The sequence below is a fragment of the Pelodiscus sinensis genome, chromosome 23, assembly GCF_049634645.1.
Source record: "Pelodiscus sinensis isolate JC-2024 chromosome 23, ASM4963464v1, whole genome shotgun sequence".
Taxonomy (NCBI): domain Eukaryota; kingdom Metazoa; phylum Chordata; order Testudines; family Trionychidae; genus Pelodiscus; species Pelodiscus sinensis.
In genome coordinates this window covers 15,856,787-15,874,500 of record NC_134733.1, presented here as the reverse complement: position 1 = coordinate 15,874,500, position 17,714 = coordinate 15,856,787, and the positions used below count along the sequence as shown (strand labels likewise).

At 51.3% G+C, this 17,714-nt stretch overlaps 1 protein-coding gene across 1 annotated transcript in view; it reads left to right on the top strand.

The window, feature by feature from the left end:
• Window positions 1-17,714, top strand: part of TNFRSF18 (TNF receptor superfamily member 18) — a 42,393-nt gene that overhangs the window by 12,392 nt on the left and 12,287 nt on the right. The window contains exons 2-3 of the mRNA XM_075906350.1: window positions 2,345-2,470; window positions 14,495-14,800. Coding sequence (XP_075762465.1) covers window positions 14,668-14,800 — 133 coding nt within the window. The 5' untranslated portion in view covers window positions 2,345-2,470; window positions 14,495-14,667. The remainder of the gene's footprint in view (window positions 1-2,344; window positions 2,471-14,494; window positions 14,801-17,714) is intronic.

Sequence of the window (17,714 nt, the reverse complement as noted above, 5' to 3'; positions counted from 1 at the left end):
GAAAAGGTCACAGCTGATCATTGCAATTTTGGCCCCAGATGTGCTGCTGCTGCTCTCCGTGCTTTTCTTGGACGTGTTCCACCCTTGGCAGGGGGATACCAGAGCATAAGTGCGTCACTTGCCGCAAAACCTGCGAGAAAGATGAGAGGAGATGACATCAGGAGGAAACAAAGTGAACCGAGAGAGCAGGTGGCGGGGAAATCATAGAATCATAGGACTGGAAGGGACCTCGAGAGGTCATCGAGTCCAGCCCCCCGCCCTCAAGGCAGGACCAAGCTTCGTCTACACCATCCCTGACAGATGTCTATCTAACCTGTTCTTAAATATCTCCAGAGAGGGAGATTCCACCACCTCCCTTGGCAATTTATTCCAATATTTGACCACCCTGACAGTTAGGAATTTTTTCCTAATGTCCAATCTAAACCTCCCCTGCTGCACTTTAAGCCCATTACTCCTTGTCCTGTCCTCAGAAACCAAGAGGAACAAATTTTCTCCTTCCTCCTTGTGACACCCTTTTAGATATTTGAAAACCGCTATCATGCCCCCCCCTTAATCTTCTTTTTTCCAAACTAAACAAGCCCAGTTCGTGAAGCCTGGCTTCATAGGTCATGTTCTCTAAACCTTTAATCATTCTTGTCGCTCTTCTCTGTACCCTTTCCAATTTCTCCACCTCTTTCTTGAAATGTGGCGCCCAGAACTGGACACACTACTCCAGCTGAGGCCTAACTAGTGCAGAGTAGAGCGGCAGAATGACTTCACGAGTTTTGCTTACAACACACCTGTTGATACAACCTAGAATCGTATTTGCTTTTTTTGCAACAGCATCACACTGTTGACTCATATTCAACTTGTGGTCCACTATGACCCCTAGATCCCTTTCCGCCATGCTCCTTCCTAGACAGTCAGTGCAGGCTCCCGTGGCACCTGGTCCGCACCAGTTGTGACGCTGGAACTGCTGCTCTCCACCTCATTCCTGCCCCATAGGAATGTCCACTGCCCCTCATCCCTTGTGTGCCAATCTCTAGCACAGGCCTGAGCAACCCACTGACTCCCTGTTCCTCTGCACTCCACTCCCCAGCTCAGCCCTTTCTGTGGGCATTACAGGAGCCCCCTCAGAGCCCTCTCCCATACCCATTCACTCTCATTTCCTGGCTCAGATCTACCCTCCAGCTCTCTCCTTGCCTTTCTCTCCTGTAGCGTATTGTACTTTGAATGGCTGTCTCCCATCTCCTGTAGTAGTGAGGGGCAACCGAGGCTAGTGAGGGGCCCTCCTTCATTCCAGTGGACCACAAGATTGTCGTAACCCAACAGCCATGTCCTCTTTCCCCTCTCCTTCTCCTCAGGCACCAGGGCGCACCCACATTCCACTCTTACCCTCAGCTCTCCACAGCAGCAGCCTCCCCGAAACTGCTTGTTATTCTTGCCCGGCTCAGCTCTGCTCCCAGCTTCAGAATTACGCCGCGTCCTTACTGAGTTCTTTCCACTGTGTGTGCGCTCTCTGCTTTCCTGGGATCAGGGTGTACAGTTTGTGTCACCGAAGTGGGGGGAGTCACCGGGCCCTGCACCCCCATCCACAGCCAGATGTGACACTAAGCCGGGAGATAGAACCAAAGGTTTGTTAGCTGACGGAGACACAGCGTAGAAAAGACTTGTGAGCACAGAAACCAGAAACAGTCAGTACAACCCAGCATGCGGAGAGGTGGGGCCCAGAGCCAAGGCCCTGGTCCCCCTCCCTGTACCCTAAGCCAGCTGAGACTCACTCACACACTCAGCAACTGGTCCCAGCCTTGCGGGCAGCCCTACCTCCTACTTTGTCCCATTTCCTAGGCAAAAGGTGTCATCTGGTTGCACCCCTCTTCCAGGCTCAGGTTAAAGAAAGCCTGGGCCACTCTGTATGTGCTGGCCTCGGCAGCCTCCTTCAGTGAGTCACACCTGATATTCCCATCCCCATCTAGGTATTGGTGCAGTGTCCAGGGAAACTGAGGCACACACATGGGGCTATTACAAGACAGCAGAAATCACATGCGATTCAACAAAGCGAGCAGAGCAAAGACCGTCCCCACTTCATCACAGCTCAGGGCTGCACTTCTTCACAGGGGACTGCTAGTTTCCAGAAGGGCTGATTTGGAGCAAGGAATTTGGAGATGTGCAGGAGCTGCAAAGTCTGGATGGGCTGAAGGGTCCAGTGCACATGTGAGACAGAGATTGGGTCAGTGGTTCTGGTAGCATTTGGAGCCAATATGGCATTGCCCACCGCCGGCATGCGAAAATCCCCAGAGCAGTGCGAAAAATCATGAAATTTCCTTTTTTTTTAAATGACACATTTTGGGTTCTTTTTATTTAGCATCTGCCTGGAGGGCGAGGACACCCACTCTTTTGTGTGCCTGCATGCTGCGAGTCTCAGGAGAGCACAGGACTCCCAGAGCCAAGCATCACGGGACCTGGGATAAAATGGCAAGTTGGCAACTTTGTGAGTATATCGTGTGTTTGCAACATACTGGGAAATCCATTTCCACCGGGAAAGAGCAGGCACGTGTTTCTCTCTAGGAAGCTGACAGATGGGGAAACTGAGGCACAGAGCGGTGCCTGCCTGGCCTAAGTGTCAAAACCTGGAAAAGGGCCCTTCCTTCCGGACTGCTAGTTCCGTCTTAGCCCCAAAACCAACTGCCCTTGTTACCTTACCTGCCCCTCCGGCAGAGTGTAAAGCCGCTTGTGAGGGTGTGCCAGCTTCTCCAGAAGGAGAGTGGCCTTGTGGTGTGGCTTCCGGGGTCTGCTGCTAAGAGAGGCGGCGCACTTTGCAACTCCAATGGACTTCAGCTTGGGGAGGGCTGCCCAGAACCTCTCAGGGCTCCTCTAGGGACTGGTAAGCGGCGTGTCTGCGATGGTAGAGTGGGCCAAGGAATGCAGAGCCACAGAGGCGTGGCTGGTAGGCAGGCTGGCAGCAAGCCCAGTGGGCCTGACAGCCACCGCAGGCTCCAGGCAAGTAGGGTTGCCAGGTAGACCACACTCAATCGTGGGCGGGGGGGGGGGGGGGAGGGAGAACCAGCCGGGACAGGGGCAGGGCGGGAAGAAAAGCTGGGGGGGCTCCGGGGGCCACGGGGCTAGATGGGAGGGGGGCAGGGGCTGCAGGGCTGGTCCGGAGGAGAGGGGGGCTCGGAGGAAGGGGGGCGGGAAGCAGACCTCACTGGGAGGGGGGGGAAGTAGCCACTGGCCACAGCTGGGGTCCTTCGGGCCGTGCCCCCAGCAGGCACTCTCTTTACTTGTGAGCAGAAGTCAGGCGGGGGCGGGGAGGGGCTGGGAGTCACTCCCCCCCACCCGGCTTCTGCACCCAACCAGAGGCTCTGGGAGTGGCTGGGACATTGCATGTGTCCGGTATTTTCTGAATTTTTCTACCGGACAGACGGTGCAGATACCGGACTGTTCAGTAGAAAATCGGACACCTGGCAACCTTAAGGACAAGGTGTGTGTGGGGGGTTGGGGGGGGGGGGTTGGTTCTGCACCCCTCGGAAAGGGCAGGGCCTCAAGTGGAAGGGGTGAGGCTGGTGACAGATTGCGGACCCCCACCCCACACCCCTGCAAGCCCTCAAAGCCGTGCAGAGAGCCCGGGGCGGGGGGGGAGGGGTTGCTCCAACGCTGCTGCAGTAATTCAAAGGGGCCAGGACCTCCAGTCAGCCATGCTGCTACTGCGACATTGGTGGCAGTCGGAGCCTGAGGCCCCTTGAATTGCTGGTTCCGGGGGGGGGGGGGCTGCTCCCTCCTCCTGCCCCTCCCATTCTCTCAGCTGTCAGGAAAGGTTCTCTCCTCTTTGCTGCTGGCTCCCGCCTACCCACCTACACGTGGCTCCTTCTAGTGAAGCCGGTTGCTGACGTCAGCCTGCAGTGCTGCTGGCAACGTAGCCTATTGCTATAGCATCTGTGGCCTTTTAGCTCACAGCCGGCCACGTATTGTTGCTTGAGGTCTGCTGCTCTCAGTTTCACTTCTCAGGGCTGCCGTGCTGCTGGGAGGGATGAGGGCGGCTGGAAGATTTTTTACTTTCCATGATGAGACTTCGGCTCCCCCTCCCGCTCCGCCTCCCGACCAGAGGTGAGAGATGCCCTCTGCGGGGCCATGGGCAAAGAGGAAGCCCAGGGATACAAGCTGATACCCAGCTCAGGGCTGCAAGGGAAGGGAAAGGCAGGGGCTCTCAAAAAGAGTAAGGCACAGCCTCGGCCAGAGATCGGCCCCTGCTCTTCTCCCCACTGAACACCCATCCAAAGGGCAAAGGTGCCGCTGCACCCGGTGCTGCCAGCGACTAGGGAGGGCTTGCTTGGGAGCACCCTGGCACATTGTGAGTGCAGGCGTGTGCTTCTTGGTTACCGATGCAGAGTGCAATGATGGGGTATCCCAGCCACAGCAGCTGGAGTAAGGTACTGGCATCGTAAGGACTTCTCCAGGAGCAGCACTGACTGAGCATGGCTATGCCCTGCTCGGATCTTCACTCTGCTCCTGACCAGGATTTCGGAACAACCCAAGAAGAGACTCCCCCCTCCTCAGTCCTCTCCAGATGATCCATCCCGGGTTTATGGTGAGCTCCAGGGAGCAGTGGGCATAGGCAGGGCTTTGTGCCACGTGTGCAGTGACCAGTGAAGCTGATGTTTGCACAGCACCTCGCTGGGGCGTCCCTGGGCCTTTGCTGAAGAAGTCTTGCAGGATGGCCATTGGACTTCCCTGCATGTCGCTGAGATTGTTAAGCTCCTTAGGGCAATGACTGGTTATGTTCTGCGTTTGTACAGCTCCTAGCGCAGTGCTGCGGCTCTTCAGTGCTCTGGTGCGAACAGGAATAATAAATGAGGCAGCTCCCGTAAGACAGTGGCACAGTGGGCTCCCTTTCTGCCATGAGATTGTTTCTCTGAGGGATTCCCCACGCCTGTAACACAGGAAGAACCCATTATGGCGCACATGGGGTGTTTGCTCCCTGTTAACCACAGTTTTTCTGCTCTCTGGGGATGCCAGCAAGAGAGGGCTGCCTACCTGGCACCTTTCACTCACACCAACACCTTCTGCGGGCCCTGGCTTCTGCGGGCCCTGAGGTTGGTGTCGTCATTGACACCCTGTGAAGCTGTGGGTGTAAAATGCTATTTCCCCCCAAATTCTCCTCTCCCTGGTCTGGGGAAAGCATTTGAAAAGCCACCGTAGTGCACATATGAAAACGACTACACAAAGCACCAGGCTGAGGGTGCCCGAGCCCAGGAGAAAAACTGCCATGGGTAGAGAGCGGCCGAGGGAGAGAAAGGAAGCTCCGGTCTACCCCTGTGGATAACAATCGAAACCACGTGGGCCAGTGGTTAGCATGAACTCACATTTGGCATGACTTCCCCGGGTTGGGGCTGCAAAGCTGTGGTGCTGCAAGAGGCTGCTAAGACTCATTCTCATAGCACAGGAGGGATGGGCAGATGGTTGTGGCCAGAGCTTGGCTTCATCCCTTGCTCTTCCTTTCTGGGTCATTCAGAGCAAGTTTCTCTTTTCCTTTGTCTCCCTGGGCCTCAGCGCCTCCTCTGCGAAGTGGGGATATTAGCACTGTGAGGTTGCAAGGCTAACTACAGAAAGAGGGCGAGGAGCGGAGATAATGGGGCTCTTGTGGTATCCTAGGCAGACACGTTGTTCTATTTGAATCTGGGTGCGTCTAGACTGGCATGATTTTGCGCAAAAGCAACAGCCTGTGTACACTGGCCGCGAGTATTTGCACAAGAACACTGACTTTGTAATGTACAAAATCAGTGGTTCTTGCGCAAATACTCTGACGCGCCCGCTCAGGGATAAGCTCTCTTGCGCAAGTATTCTTGCACAGGAGGGCCAGTGTAGACAGCAACGTTAATTTCTTGCGCAAGAAAGCCCGATGGTTAAAATGGCCATCGGAGCTTTCTTGCGCAAGAGAGTGTCTACACTGGCATGGATGCTTTTGCGCTAAAGCAAATCTTTTGCGCAAAGGCACATGCCAGTATAGACGATCTCTTGCACAAATACTTTTAAACTTTTCCGTTAAAAGTATTTGCGCAAAATCATGCCAGTCTAAACGCAGCCTCTGTGTTTTCCGTGGCATCTGCATAGAACAGCAAATCATAGGAAAGGAGGGCTGGAAAGCACCTCATGGAGTCACCACGTCCAGTGCCTGCACTGAAGCAGGACCCAATCAGCCTAGACCGTCCCTGACAGATGTTTAGGGACAGATGTTTTAGGACAGATGTTCCTAAAAACATCCAGCGAGGGTGTTCTACAATCTCCCTTGAAAACTGATGCCAGAGCCTAATTACCCCGAGAGTTGCAAAGCTTTTCCTAATGCCTAACCTAAATCCTTATTGCTGCAGATTAATCCCAGTACTTCTTGTCCTACCTTCAGTGGATGCAGGGAATAACAGGTCACCGTCCTGAGCTGCTCCTTCACTGTTCGTTTCTCAAGACTAGACATGCCCCGTTTTTTTCACCTTTCCTCATAGGTCAGGTTTTCTAACCCTTTTAGCATCTTTATTGTTCTTCCATGGACTCGCTCCAATTTATCCACATGGGGCACCCAGAATTGGACTCCAGGGGATGCCTCACCAGTGCTAGATAAAGCCGGGCAGTCACCACCCATGCCTTACATAGGACCACTTGTTAACACACCCCAGAATGATACTAGCCTTTTTCACAGCTGCGTCCGATTGTTGGCTCCTATTCACTTTGGGACTTAATCTTCAGCAGGGGAGCCACCAGCCTGTGTTGGCCCCTGGGCAGGGTGTGGGAGCTGTCTCTGTGCTCCTGGAAGGGACGGGGCCTTGGGTGGAAAGAGCAGGGCGTGTCCCCAGCCCTCAGAGCCGCACAGAGGGGGCGGCGTGGTGTGCCAGTATCAACTGAAAGAACCTTGGGTTCCAGCTACCGCTGAGGCTGCAGTCGCCAGGAATCCCAGGCCCCTTTGAATTGCCTGGGCCCGGGGCAACTGTCCCTTTTACCCCTGCCCCATGCAGGCCTGATATTCAGATCCTTTTCAGCAGTAGTACAGTCGAGCCAGTGACTCCCCATTTTTTAGTAATGCATGGGTGGCCGGTAATGTAGGCAAGGGAAGGTACAGCCTTCCCAAAACTGCCTACATGCCCAGCCACTGAGGAAGGCTTAGGCCACCGCCGGGGAAGGCTGCAGCCCAACTTCCCCAGACACAAGGGTGGGCTGGGGCCGCGGCGTAACCACACTGCTCTGTGGGCACTACGGAGGGCTAGGCCAAGGCCGCCGCAGAGCAGCCCTGGCCCTCCAGGTGGCCAGCAAGGATTATGGTGAGGGCAGGAAGGGATTGGCTCCAGGGGCGGAGCCTCGGGCAAAAGGGGCGGGGTGAAGCTGTGGCTTGCCTTCCCTAACTGGGCTTTCACCCACCGCCCATGTTCCTAAGCAACATACTTTCCCCACAGGACTCCTCGTCGCTTTCCCCATGTCTTTATTCAATTTCTCCTTCTTGATTTCAGCCCCAATTTTCTAATTTGTCAATTTTAATTTTAATGCTGTCCTACAAACTACTTGCCAGCCTTCCAATTTGACAGTGAACCACTTCTCTTGGAGTATGTGAAACAAAATACAGGACTATGTAGCATTTTGTTTCAGCTACACCAGACTAACACGGCTACATTTCTATCACTATTCTTGGAGTATGGTCTTTCAACCAGTGCTGCACCCATTTCATAATAATTTTATCTAGACTACAACTCCCTAGTTTGCTTATGAGAATGGTATGTAGGACTGTGTCAAAAGCTTTACCAAAATCAAGATAAATCTTATCTATTGCTTCCCATCTATCCACTAGGCCAGTAACTCCACCTAAGATGGAAATTAGGTTGGTTTGACATGCTTTGTTCTTGATAAATCCATGCTGGCTGTTCCTTAAAACTATTATCTTCTGCTGTTTACAAATTGATGTTTAATACTTTATTCCAGTATCTTTCAAGATACCACAATTAGGATGACTGGTCTATAATCTCCTGGGTCCTCTTTGTTCCCTCTTTAAAGATAAGTACTATGTTTGTCCTGCACTTCTCACCCCTTCTTCATGATTTCTTGAAAATAATTGCTAATGGTTCAGAGACTGCTTTAGCTGAAGCAAAATGCAGGACAATGTAGCACTTTAAAGACTAACAAGATGGTTTATTAGATGATGAGCTTTCGTGGGCCAGACCCACTTCCTCAGATCAAATAGCTGGTTCCTTAAATGCCTTAGGACAAATGTCATCAGGCCCTGCTGACGAAAGTAATCCAAATCCTCTTTAATTTGTTCTTTCCTTGTTTTGTCTTGTGTCCCTCCCCCCTTTGTTCATATTAATTGTGTTAATTATCTGGGCACTATTAACCTTTTCAGTAAAGACTGAAGCAAAATAGTCATTAAACACAGCAGTCTGCTTGATGTCATCAGCAATTAGTTCTCCTTTCCAGAGAAGTGGAGTTCATATAACTTCTTTTTTCTTTCTTTCTTGACCCTAAAGAACCTCTTCTTATTGTCTTTTATGTCCCTTACGAAGTATAACTCATTTTGTGATGGAGCCATTCTGCTTTTGTTCGTACGTGCATGTGCTATTCTTTTGCATTCCTCCGTTGCAATTTGTCCATGTTTCCACTTTTTGTAGGATTCCTTTTTACTATTCAGGTCCTTAGAGAGTTCCCGTGGGAGCCATACTGGCCTCTTATTATTCTTCCTGTATTCTCTTTGTATTGGGTTACCTTGTAGTTAAGCCTGTAATATTGTCTCCTTGTGAAAGTGCCAGTTCTCCTGAACTCCTTTTTCCCTTTCATAATCACTTTCCCCCAAATTGCCTGCCACCATCAAATTCACAACCCATTCCTCCCTTCTGCTCAGAATCCACTGTAGATTGGCTGTCCCCCTCATTACTTCTTCCATGTTTGATGCAAATTGTGTATCTTATTTTGATGCTTTCAAAATTGCTTATTTTGTCATAACCTGCTATTCCGAAACGTCCCTTACTCCTCGTAGAATGAGAGTTACAGGGACATCAGAATAGTGAGCCCGAAATAACGGGTTTGCCATGAAGACATGGGATAGTTATTTCAGGATACTCTGGTATCCTGAAATAGCATTGTAATGTAGACAGTCTAACAAAGCAATTAACCCTGTTTGGTGTGAATGAGGGAGCTGTGTATTAAGAGATAAGTGTGAAAGCCACCAGAGCAGATGTTCTAGGGAAGTACCAGGGACTGACTAGAGGCACCAAAGATTACTGCATATCAAAAGAGGGCAGATTGGCAACCCCAGACACTGAGGGAAAGAGCAAGTTTGTCCCCTATTGGGACAAGATATTCTTGATTAAAACCAGCTTAGCATGGCAGAACAAAGAAGATAAGGAACAAGAAAAACAACTGGAGATAACAGATATCTGTCAGAAAACCAGAAAGGAGATGCAAAACGTACTGATCCCAATTAAAGATAACTGCTATAAAAAAGAGCTGCTTTGCCATAATTTTGGGGGACATTCTGCCAAGACTGGCGCTTTGGTCAAGACTGATAGACCCCTCCCTCCCACTCCTCTCCCCATGATCAGTCTGGTTGGCCACGGACCATGGACTGATAAATATAACATCAATTGGTGGGATTCTGTGTCTGTCTGCCTATGTAAGCAGATGCTAACTGCTTTGCCATTGTATTCTCAGTAAACGTGGCATAGTGCCTTTCCCCCCTATAAAGATCCCTGTGCTTCTTATAAGCACAACATCTGAAACAAAAAGTGGTCTCATGCTCTCTGGAGCACTCCACATAGCTTATAGTGGAGCACTTTTTAAGTGGGAGGCATCTCACAGATATTGCACTGATCAGCGGTTGTGTTGAAAGTTAAATGGGAGGTATTGAGTTCATTGGTTTCATTGGGTTCACTGGGGCCACACTCAGGACTGGCCCGAGCCATTTTGGTGCCCCAGGCACACGGTGCATGCGCGAGCCTCCCCCTGGGGCATGAGCCCCCCTCCCCCCAGGGCACCTGGGCCCGTCCCGGGGTGCACAGTGCATGCACTGCCCAGCCATGGCTGCTAGCGTGCAGCCTGAGGCCCGCCCCTGGGGCGCATTGTGCATACGCTGCCCAGCCCGGCCCGGCCACCACTGCTGGCGCGCAGCCCGGGGTGGGCTGCACCTGGCTGTGCAGGGTCCCCCGGCCGTGAGGGAAAGGGTGCTGCTGGCTGGCGCCCAGGAGATGGGGGGGGCCTGCACTGCAGGATCTGGGCACACGGCGCCTGATGGCAGCTATAAGGGATGTCACGCGCCCCTTACAGCTGCCATCAGGTGCCCCCCATCAGTTGGCGCCCCGGGCAACTGCCCGGCTCACCCACCCCTTAGTCTGGCCCTGGCCACACTGATTTGCACCAGCTCAGGATGTGGCTATTGGTTGCTAAGCAAGTGGATGGTAATTCAAGAATTTTACAGTCCAGCGTTTGCAAACGGTTGTAACACTCAGCACCACCAGATTTGGAAAAGATGTGTGATTGAGTTTGGTCTGCGGTGGTTAGGAATGCGAGGGTCAGACAGTCTCTGAAGCCTTTTATGGGAGCTTCGAAGCAGGTATGATAATGATTTAGAGATTGCGTGGAAACAAAGGGAATTTCTAGACTGAGAGGCTATGTCTACACTGGCACCCTTTTCTGGAAATGCTTAAAACGGAACAGTTTTCCGTTATAAGTATTTCTGAGAAAAGCGCGTCTACATTGGCAGGATGCTTTTCCGGAAAAGCACTTTTCCGGAAAAGCGTCCGTGGCCAATGTAGATGCGCTTTTCCGGAAAAAAGGCCCGATCGTCATTTTCGCAATCGGGGCTTTTTTGCGGAAAAGAAATCTGTGCTGTCTACACTGGCCCTTTTCCGGAACAGTTTTTCCGGAAAAGGACTTTTGCCCAAATGGGAGCAGCATAGTTTTTCCGGAAAAGCACTGACAATTTTACAGTAGATGGTTATTGCTTTTCCGGAAAAGCAAGCGGCCAGTGTAGACAGCTGGCAAGTTATTCCAGAAAAGCGGCTGCTTTTCCAGAATAAGTGGCCCAGTGTAGACACAGCCAGAATGTCTTGGGATAACTTTGCTCAGTGTGTTAACATTTATTTATCAGACTTAGGGTATGTCTACACTACCCCGCTAGTTCGAACTAGCGGGGTAATGTAGACATACCGCACTTGCAAATGAAGCCCGGGATTTGAATTTCCCGGGCTTCATTTGCATAAGCGGGGCGCCGCCATTTTTAAAACCCCGCTGGTTCGAACCCCGTGCAGCGCGGCTACACGGGGCACGAACTAGGTAGTTCGAACTAGGCTTCCTAGTTCGAATTACCGTTACTCTTCATTTCACGAGGAGTAACGGTAGTTCGAACTAGGAAACCTAGTTCGAACTACCTAGTTCGTGCCCCGTGTAGCCGCGCTGCACGGGGTTTGAACCAGCGGGGTTTTAAAAATGGCGGCGCCCCGCTTATGCAAATGAAACCCGGGAAATTCAAATCCCGGGCTTCATTTGCAAGTGCGGTATGCCTACATTACCCCGCTAGTTCGAACTAGGAGGGTAGTGTAGACATACCCCTAGGGATTTGTAGTCTATGCCTCTGTGCAGTAAATAAATAGATTCCAAGTTAGAGCTCCTTAACTAGTTCAAAAACATGTTAGTCAGATAAGTGATTCAATACATCTTTCAACTCTCTTTATTCTATGAATAATAGATCATCAACGGGCAACCTAAGCTAGGGAGTAGGCTGCATGAGTGGTCCTCCTACATCTCAGTGGGCCACAAGATTGTTGTAACCAAGATGGTTTTCTGGGATAGAGTAGTTTTGCTCACTGCGCTGGCGTACCTAGAATTTGCGGGAGGTGCCGACTGAACGGTAGTAGCGCTTTGCTTGGCTGCGGAGGGAGCGCACGACTCTCAGAGTCAGTGTGGTGTGCAATCGGCACTCCCCTCACTTCACATGTCCTGGTTTTACGCGTGTGACATTTTAGCAACACCGGTAGGGAAAAAACTACACCCTGTGCATGGGCAACAGTAAACAAAATGTCTGGTGGGCCACACACAGAACCCCAATGGGCCGTATGAAGCCCACAAGTTGCCCACTATTGATACAGAACTTCACATCCTCAGGAAGCGAGGTCGGCAGACCTATGGGATTATAGGGATGGGAAAGTGGTGACAATCCAGGCCCAGAGAATTTAGCCCCAAGCTGCCCTGGGAAGGATTCCATTTCCACAGAAAGCGTCTGACTGGAGCCGCTGAAAATTCTCTCTCTGGATAATATGGCGGGATTCACACATCAGCGATTCCTTTGAGGAGATGAGCAGGGGAGAGATAGCCCAAAGACTGGGTTACCCTCCCCAACAGAAATCCATGCTGGTGTTCAGAGCGACATCAAGCTCTCCTGGCATTAAATACAGGACACAAGACATAACGGGCCACATCAGACCCATGAGTTCAGCTAGCACAGTATCCCCCCACCCCCCAAATCAATGGGCCCATCTGAATGCTAACACATCTCTTCTATCCTGGTGTGACAATTAGAGTCCAGACACCCCAGTGAGAGAAGAGGAGGTCTGCACCCCAGAGAGTACGCAATCAAACCTACTGGCTGAATGCAATGTTGCTGTGTTTACAACAATGTCGAGTGAAGTCTTTTGGAAAGCTTGTAAGGTTCTCAACTCGATGGTTATTATGAAAGGTGTAGCCAGGCTGTGGTTGTAAACTGACGTAGGGATAAAACTGTGCTCATAATTCGTATTGCCTCCTGCAGCTCCACCTTGCAACGGGCAGGTTTGCCAGGCAGGGGCATAGTCAGCCTGCCTCCTCAGCCAGAGAAGACTAGCTCTAAGCACCTAGCATTGTACAACATAAAGCAAGGCAAGTGAAGGGCCATTCAGGTTATTGGGAAAACATTGCAACAGCTTGAAAACAAAAAGAAATCACAGTCTTCAAAAGGAAGTTCCTTCCTTCCTTCCTTCCTTCCTTCCTTCCTTCCTTCCTTCCTTCCTTCCTTCCTTCCTTCCTTCCATCTGTAAGGGGACTGTTACCCCTTACTAAAACTCTGTGGGAGTTTTTTGGTTTGCCAGCTCCCAGCTCAGAAGGGGAAGGGTTCATGAGACTGACAGACCCCAGAGACAATGGAAAGCAGTCAACACTCTAGCTCAGCCTGACTGACAGGTTGTAAGCGGGGATTGTTCTGGCTCTCTCTGAGCAAACAGAGAGCTGAAAGAGTAGTGCAAGCTCTGTGAAGAAGTCCTGAAGCGACAGAACCAGACACAGACAGCCCGAGCAGTGCAAGCTGTGTGAAGAAGAAGTCCTGCCAAAGGAACAGAGAGCTGAGAGACTGCTAAGAGGAGCAAGCTGTGCTGAGGGGCAGTTTTTGCAGCAGCAGAGCCAGGCATACACAACTCAAGGAGAGCAGACCCTGTGTTGAGCAGCAGATTGGCAGTGCTCAGAGAGCCAAAAGGAACAGAGAAGCCACACAAGGAGCTGGAACTGGCCAAGCAGCACAGCCTGCAGCTGGATGTGGTGAGCACCTGGGACCAGCAAAGTGTGGGGAAAGGCTCTGGACTGGGAGAGGGGTCTGGCCACTTCGAGCTTGAGACTGTGTGGTCACTACCAGAGCTAGCGTGTCCTGCCTGTAGCCCCCCTGCAGCATATCCAGGGCCTCTAAGAAAGAGACTGTGGACTGTCCTTACACTCTGCAGGCTGCTGTTTTGATGTCCCTGTGCTACAGAGCAGGGCTGTGTGTTCTCATTTAACCATTCTCACTTTTTCTTATTCTTTTCTCTTTAATCAGTTGTTGTTTAATAAATTGTATTTGCTTTGAACCTTATGAAGTGATCACTGGGCCAAGAAGGCCTGCAGTGTAAAGAGAGCACCTCGGAGTGGGGACACCCTAACTCCTGCCCCTAGTGACTACAAGGTCAGGGATTAAGCCCCAGGAAACCTGGGCCCAGCCTTGTTGGGGTTTCAAGGGCTCTGCTACTCCGGAGAGTGGAGGGGGAGCCCTCAGGATCAGGGAGGCTGTGGGGTAAAGGAAGTGGGAGCGGGGACTCAGATCCTTTCGCTGGTTCATTTCACCGGGGTGTATAGAAGCCAGGAAAGTTCCCCACAATAGCGGGATCATTCCCCCGCTTACACATCCATCCAAAGTTCCCAGGTAGGTGGTGAAAGTACATCTTATTGGTCCTAATGATCCCCAAAACTTCAACAACTAAATGCAGTGGAGGCTGAAAACCTGGACTCCCCAGCATTGTCTACACAAGGAAGGATTCCAGAATAACTCCACATTCAACCCCTTTTTAAAATCCAAATTACCTTGCAAGTGTAGACAAGACCCTTTGAAAATCCAAGTCTGCATTGCTTATTTCAGGATGCTCCATCCTTACTGATGTCCTTTGTGAGTGGCCCCTTAACTCAGTCTGCGGTTGGAATTCCAGCTAGTTTGTATTGTGTTAAAATAACGAAGCCCTGCTCTCTCCCCCCCCCCCCCCCCCGCCCCTCTTTGAAACAGAAACTGCGTACAGGAAGAAAACCACGTGTGTGCGGTAGCCACTTGCTACAAAAAGTGCTCTACCAGAGCAGAATGCATCAGAGAGACGGAAGACACTTGGCTGGGGCAGTGTTAAAGTAAACCCAGCCGCAGTGCCTGAGTGGCAGCCACCCACAGGGAAACCAGCTTGAGACATGACCAGGCAAAGAAGACTTCATCTCTCCAGTCAGGGCATCAGCTTGATTTTGTTGATGAACCTGTGGTTGCGGGTGGAGCTGGCTTTGGCGATCCAGGACCCGGTTACAAACTGTCTCCAGAGCAGCTCAGGTAAGAGAGGAGGGAAAGTGTCTTCTGTCTTGTCCCCATATTGCATGTTGACCACAGAATCAATGAGCACGGTGGAGGCAAATTACAGAGAGACAGGAGCAGCAGTGTATTCAAAGGAAAATAGCAACAGAGGATTTCCTCCTTCTCATTATCAGACAGGGGCTTGAATGGCAAAATTCAGACTAAATGTAGCTTCTAGTTTTTGAACCTGCCTTAACTCAAAGGTTGCCGGTGGGGAGCTATGGGATTTGGAATTGCCTTTTTGGAGGCACAGGAGCAAGCTGCAAAATCCCAATCTGACGTTGCAGGCGGAACCCTCCCCAAGCTGAATCATGGTTTGTGTCTAGCATGTTGGGCCTCGCCCAGCTCTCCTTAGGATCGCAATGGAAAGGAAACCTGCTGCCTGGGGGAAGCTGCCCCTCAGGGTGGTAGCAGCCTCTGCATTTGGGCTAGATATGCTCCCATCTGTGGGACCAAAAGTGGGAGTGCTGGCTTCTCCCCCAGCCTTGCCATGGTGTTGCCAGTCACACCTTTGCCAAGTGGCCATTAAATGCCACAAAATCCCTGCTTCGCGCAGGACTAAATGACAACCAAAGGTGCGAGATAATAGGAACCCAGGCCTGGAGGCTGGGGATCATTGCAAACGGTGCGCAGGTCTTAGGATGTTCATGGAAGAAGGTAACTAGGGCGTGGTGGATTCTCCATCCCTGAAGTCAAGACGGAGATGTCTTTCTAAAAGTTCTGGTGTAGCTCATTCAGCAGGTAGGGGTGGGATGCAGGAATTACAGGGTGACGTTCTTGGGCTTGGTTTATGCAGGAGGTCAGAGCAGATGCTCCTAATGGTCCCTTCTAGCTTTAGTATCTATAAACTGCCCCACCAGCATAGATCTAAGTGTAACCCACTAAGTGGCACTAAGACCACTGAGAAGGGAGAGCAAAGTTTGCTCTCTACAGCCCTAGCAAAGAGCCAGCTGGCTTTTAGCTCATGCTGTAGAGGCTCATGGCTTTAGCCCCTAAGGTCTCAGCTTCAATCCCACCTGCCGACGACCCAGGTCTGACAAGTTTTCATAAGGTACTTCTCATCTGGTCTCATGTCCTTAACAGTGGCCAGTGTTGGACTCCCCAGGAGCTGATGCTTGGCAGCAAGGGGACTGGGAGCCAAAGTAAATTTTACCCTGGAGAGTGTAACAGCCAATGTTGTTCTCATACAGAAATGGCAACTTCATGTAGGTGTGATGCTCCAGTTTTTCCGCAGGCAGTTTTGCTGCCTAGATGAGGGTTTTGTTGCAGTCTGTGAAGGTGACCTCAGATTCCAGACAAGTGTAAAGGAGTGATGCTCTCACCCTGCCTGTCTCCTCCCAGCCTACACTTAAAGAGGCTTTTTAGTGCTAGGGGACAAAATTCAGTCATTTGGGGGCATGAATTGTAGTTGGTGAAGGGCTATGGAGTCTGCCCCTCCAAATTCATCAGTTTAAACCCCAGCAGAGGCGAACGGTCATTGGAACTCAAGTGAGCTCAGTAGCCTTTTGTGTAGGTGCATCTCGGCCCATTTTTCCAGTCTCACACATCCCCCTCAGCCAAACCATGTCTTTCAGCTGGCTGTCTCAACAAAAAGGCCACAGAGTGAAAGGACCATGGGGATGAAATTCCCCTTCAGCTACCAGCCAGCACACCAGTGGGGCAGCGTGGGAGGAGATGGCTTCACTGCTGCTGTTGATGCTGTGTGCACAGAGGGTTTCGGATTCCCAGGGCTGTGCCACTCCAGCACCGTTCACCAAAATGAACCTCCAGAAGAAAGAGGAGGGCAATCTCAGGTCAGCCAATGGCAGCTCAGCAAACCCTCAGGCCTTTCTCCTCGACTGAGTAACTGGACTTGGCTACCAATGGAGGGTCATCAGGACTGGCTCATTATTAGCCTGTCATTCACAGGCTTTTAATGCACGGAGCAAAGAATTATAATCTCTCTTGTCTCCTGCTGTCTGCTTCCTTTAATTGCCAAAGTCATTCCATTACTCTGTCTCCAAACCATCCCAGAATGGAAAAAAATACAAGGGGCCAATGTGTGACAGGTAGACTGGTGAAAGGCCCAGGGGAAAGGCCCAGCCCCCTGGTACATACCAGCATCAGCTCAGGAAATTGCTCTGGGTTGACCACTGCCACACACTTTTTCATTTGACGTCCTACTGCACTAACCTGTACTTTCCCTGTATCGCTCTCAATATCATCCAAGTGCTAGGTGACCACACCGCTCTCTTTCCTCTAAACAGCCCCCCAGGAGCTGGTATCACAAGCTCTGGCCCTGACTCATGTGGTCAGGGCTTCATGTTCACGACCTCCGGTGTTGCTCACTGTTAGCTTTTCTGTTCTGTTCTGTTCTGTTTTTTTTTTTTTAAAAGAGTATGTCAGAAATAGACGTGGGCTGAGTTCAGCTCTGGGATTGGAGCTGGGCTTCTCCAGATTCGGAAAGGGGGAGGGGTTGGCTCCATGGTTTTGATTTGGAGCCAGCTCTTTCTCTCTCAATATATTTTGGGAGCAAGTGTCTGAATGCAAGGGAGAGAATGAGAACCGGGCCCTGGTGGCCTGGAATCCTGTGAGCAGCCCTCAGACGCGGGGGCTTTGCCTCGCAGTGCCATGCATTGCCACCTGACTGGAAGCCCGAGGGCTAAAGGGAGGGTCTGTTCCTGGGTGGCGCTCCTTGTGGGAGCTGGGGTTGTTCAGCGCCCATTACCTCAGAGTACCAAGGCCTGACATTTGCCCTGAGTACCAGCGGATTGCAACTGTCTGCATGTTTCGTATGAAACATTGTGTGCTGAGACCTACAGGCCTCATTGGCAGCATTTTCCCATTAAATGTGGGGACAATCACAGACTTCTGGCCCACAGGCTGCACATGCGTTTACCTGTCCGGACAATAC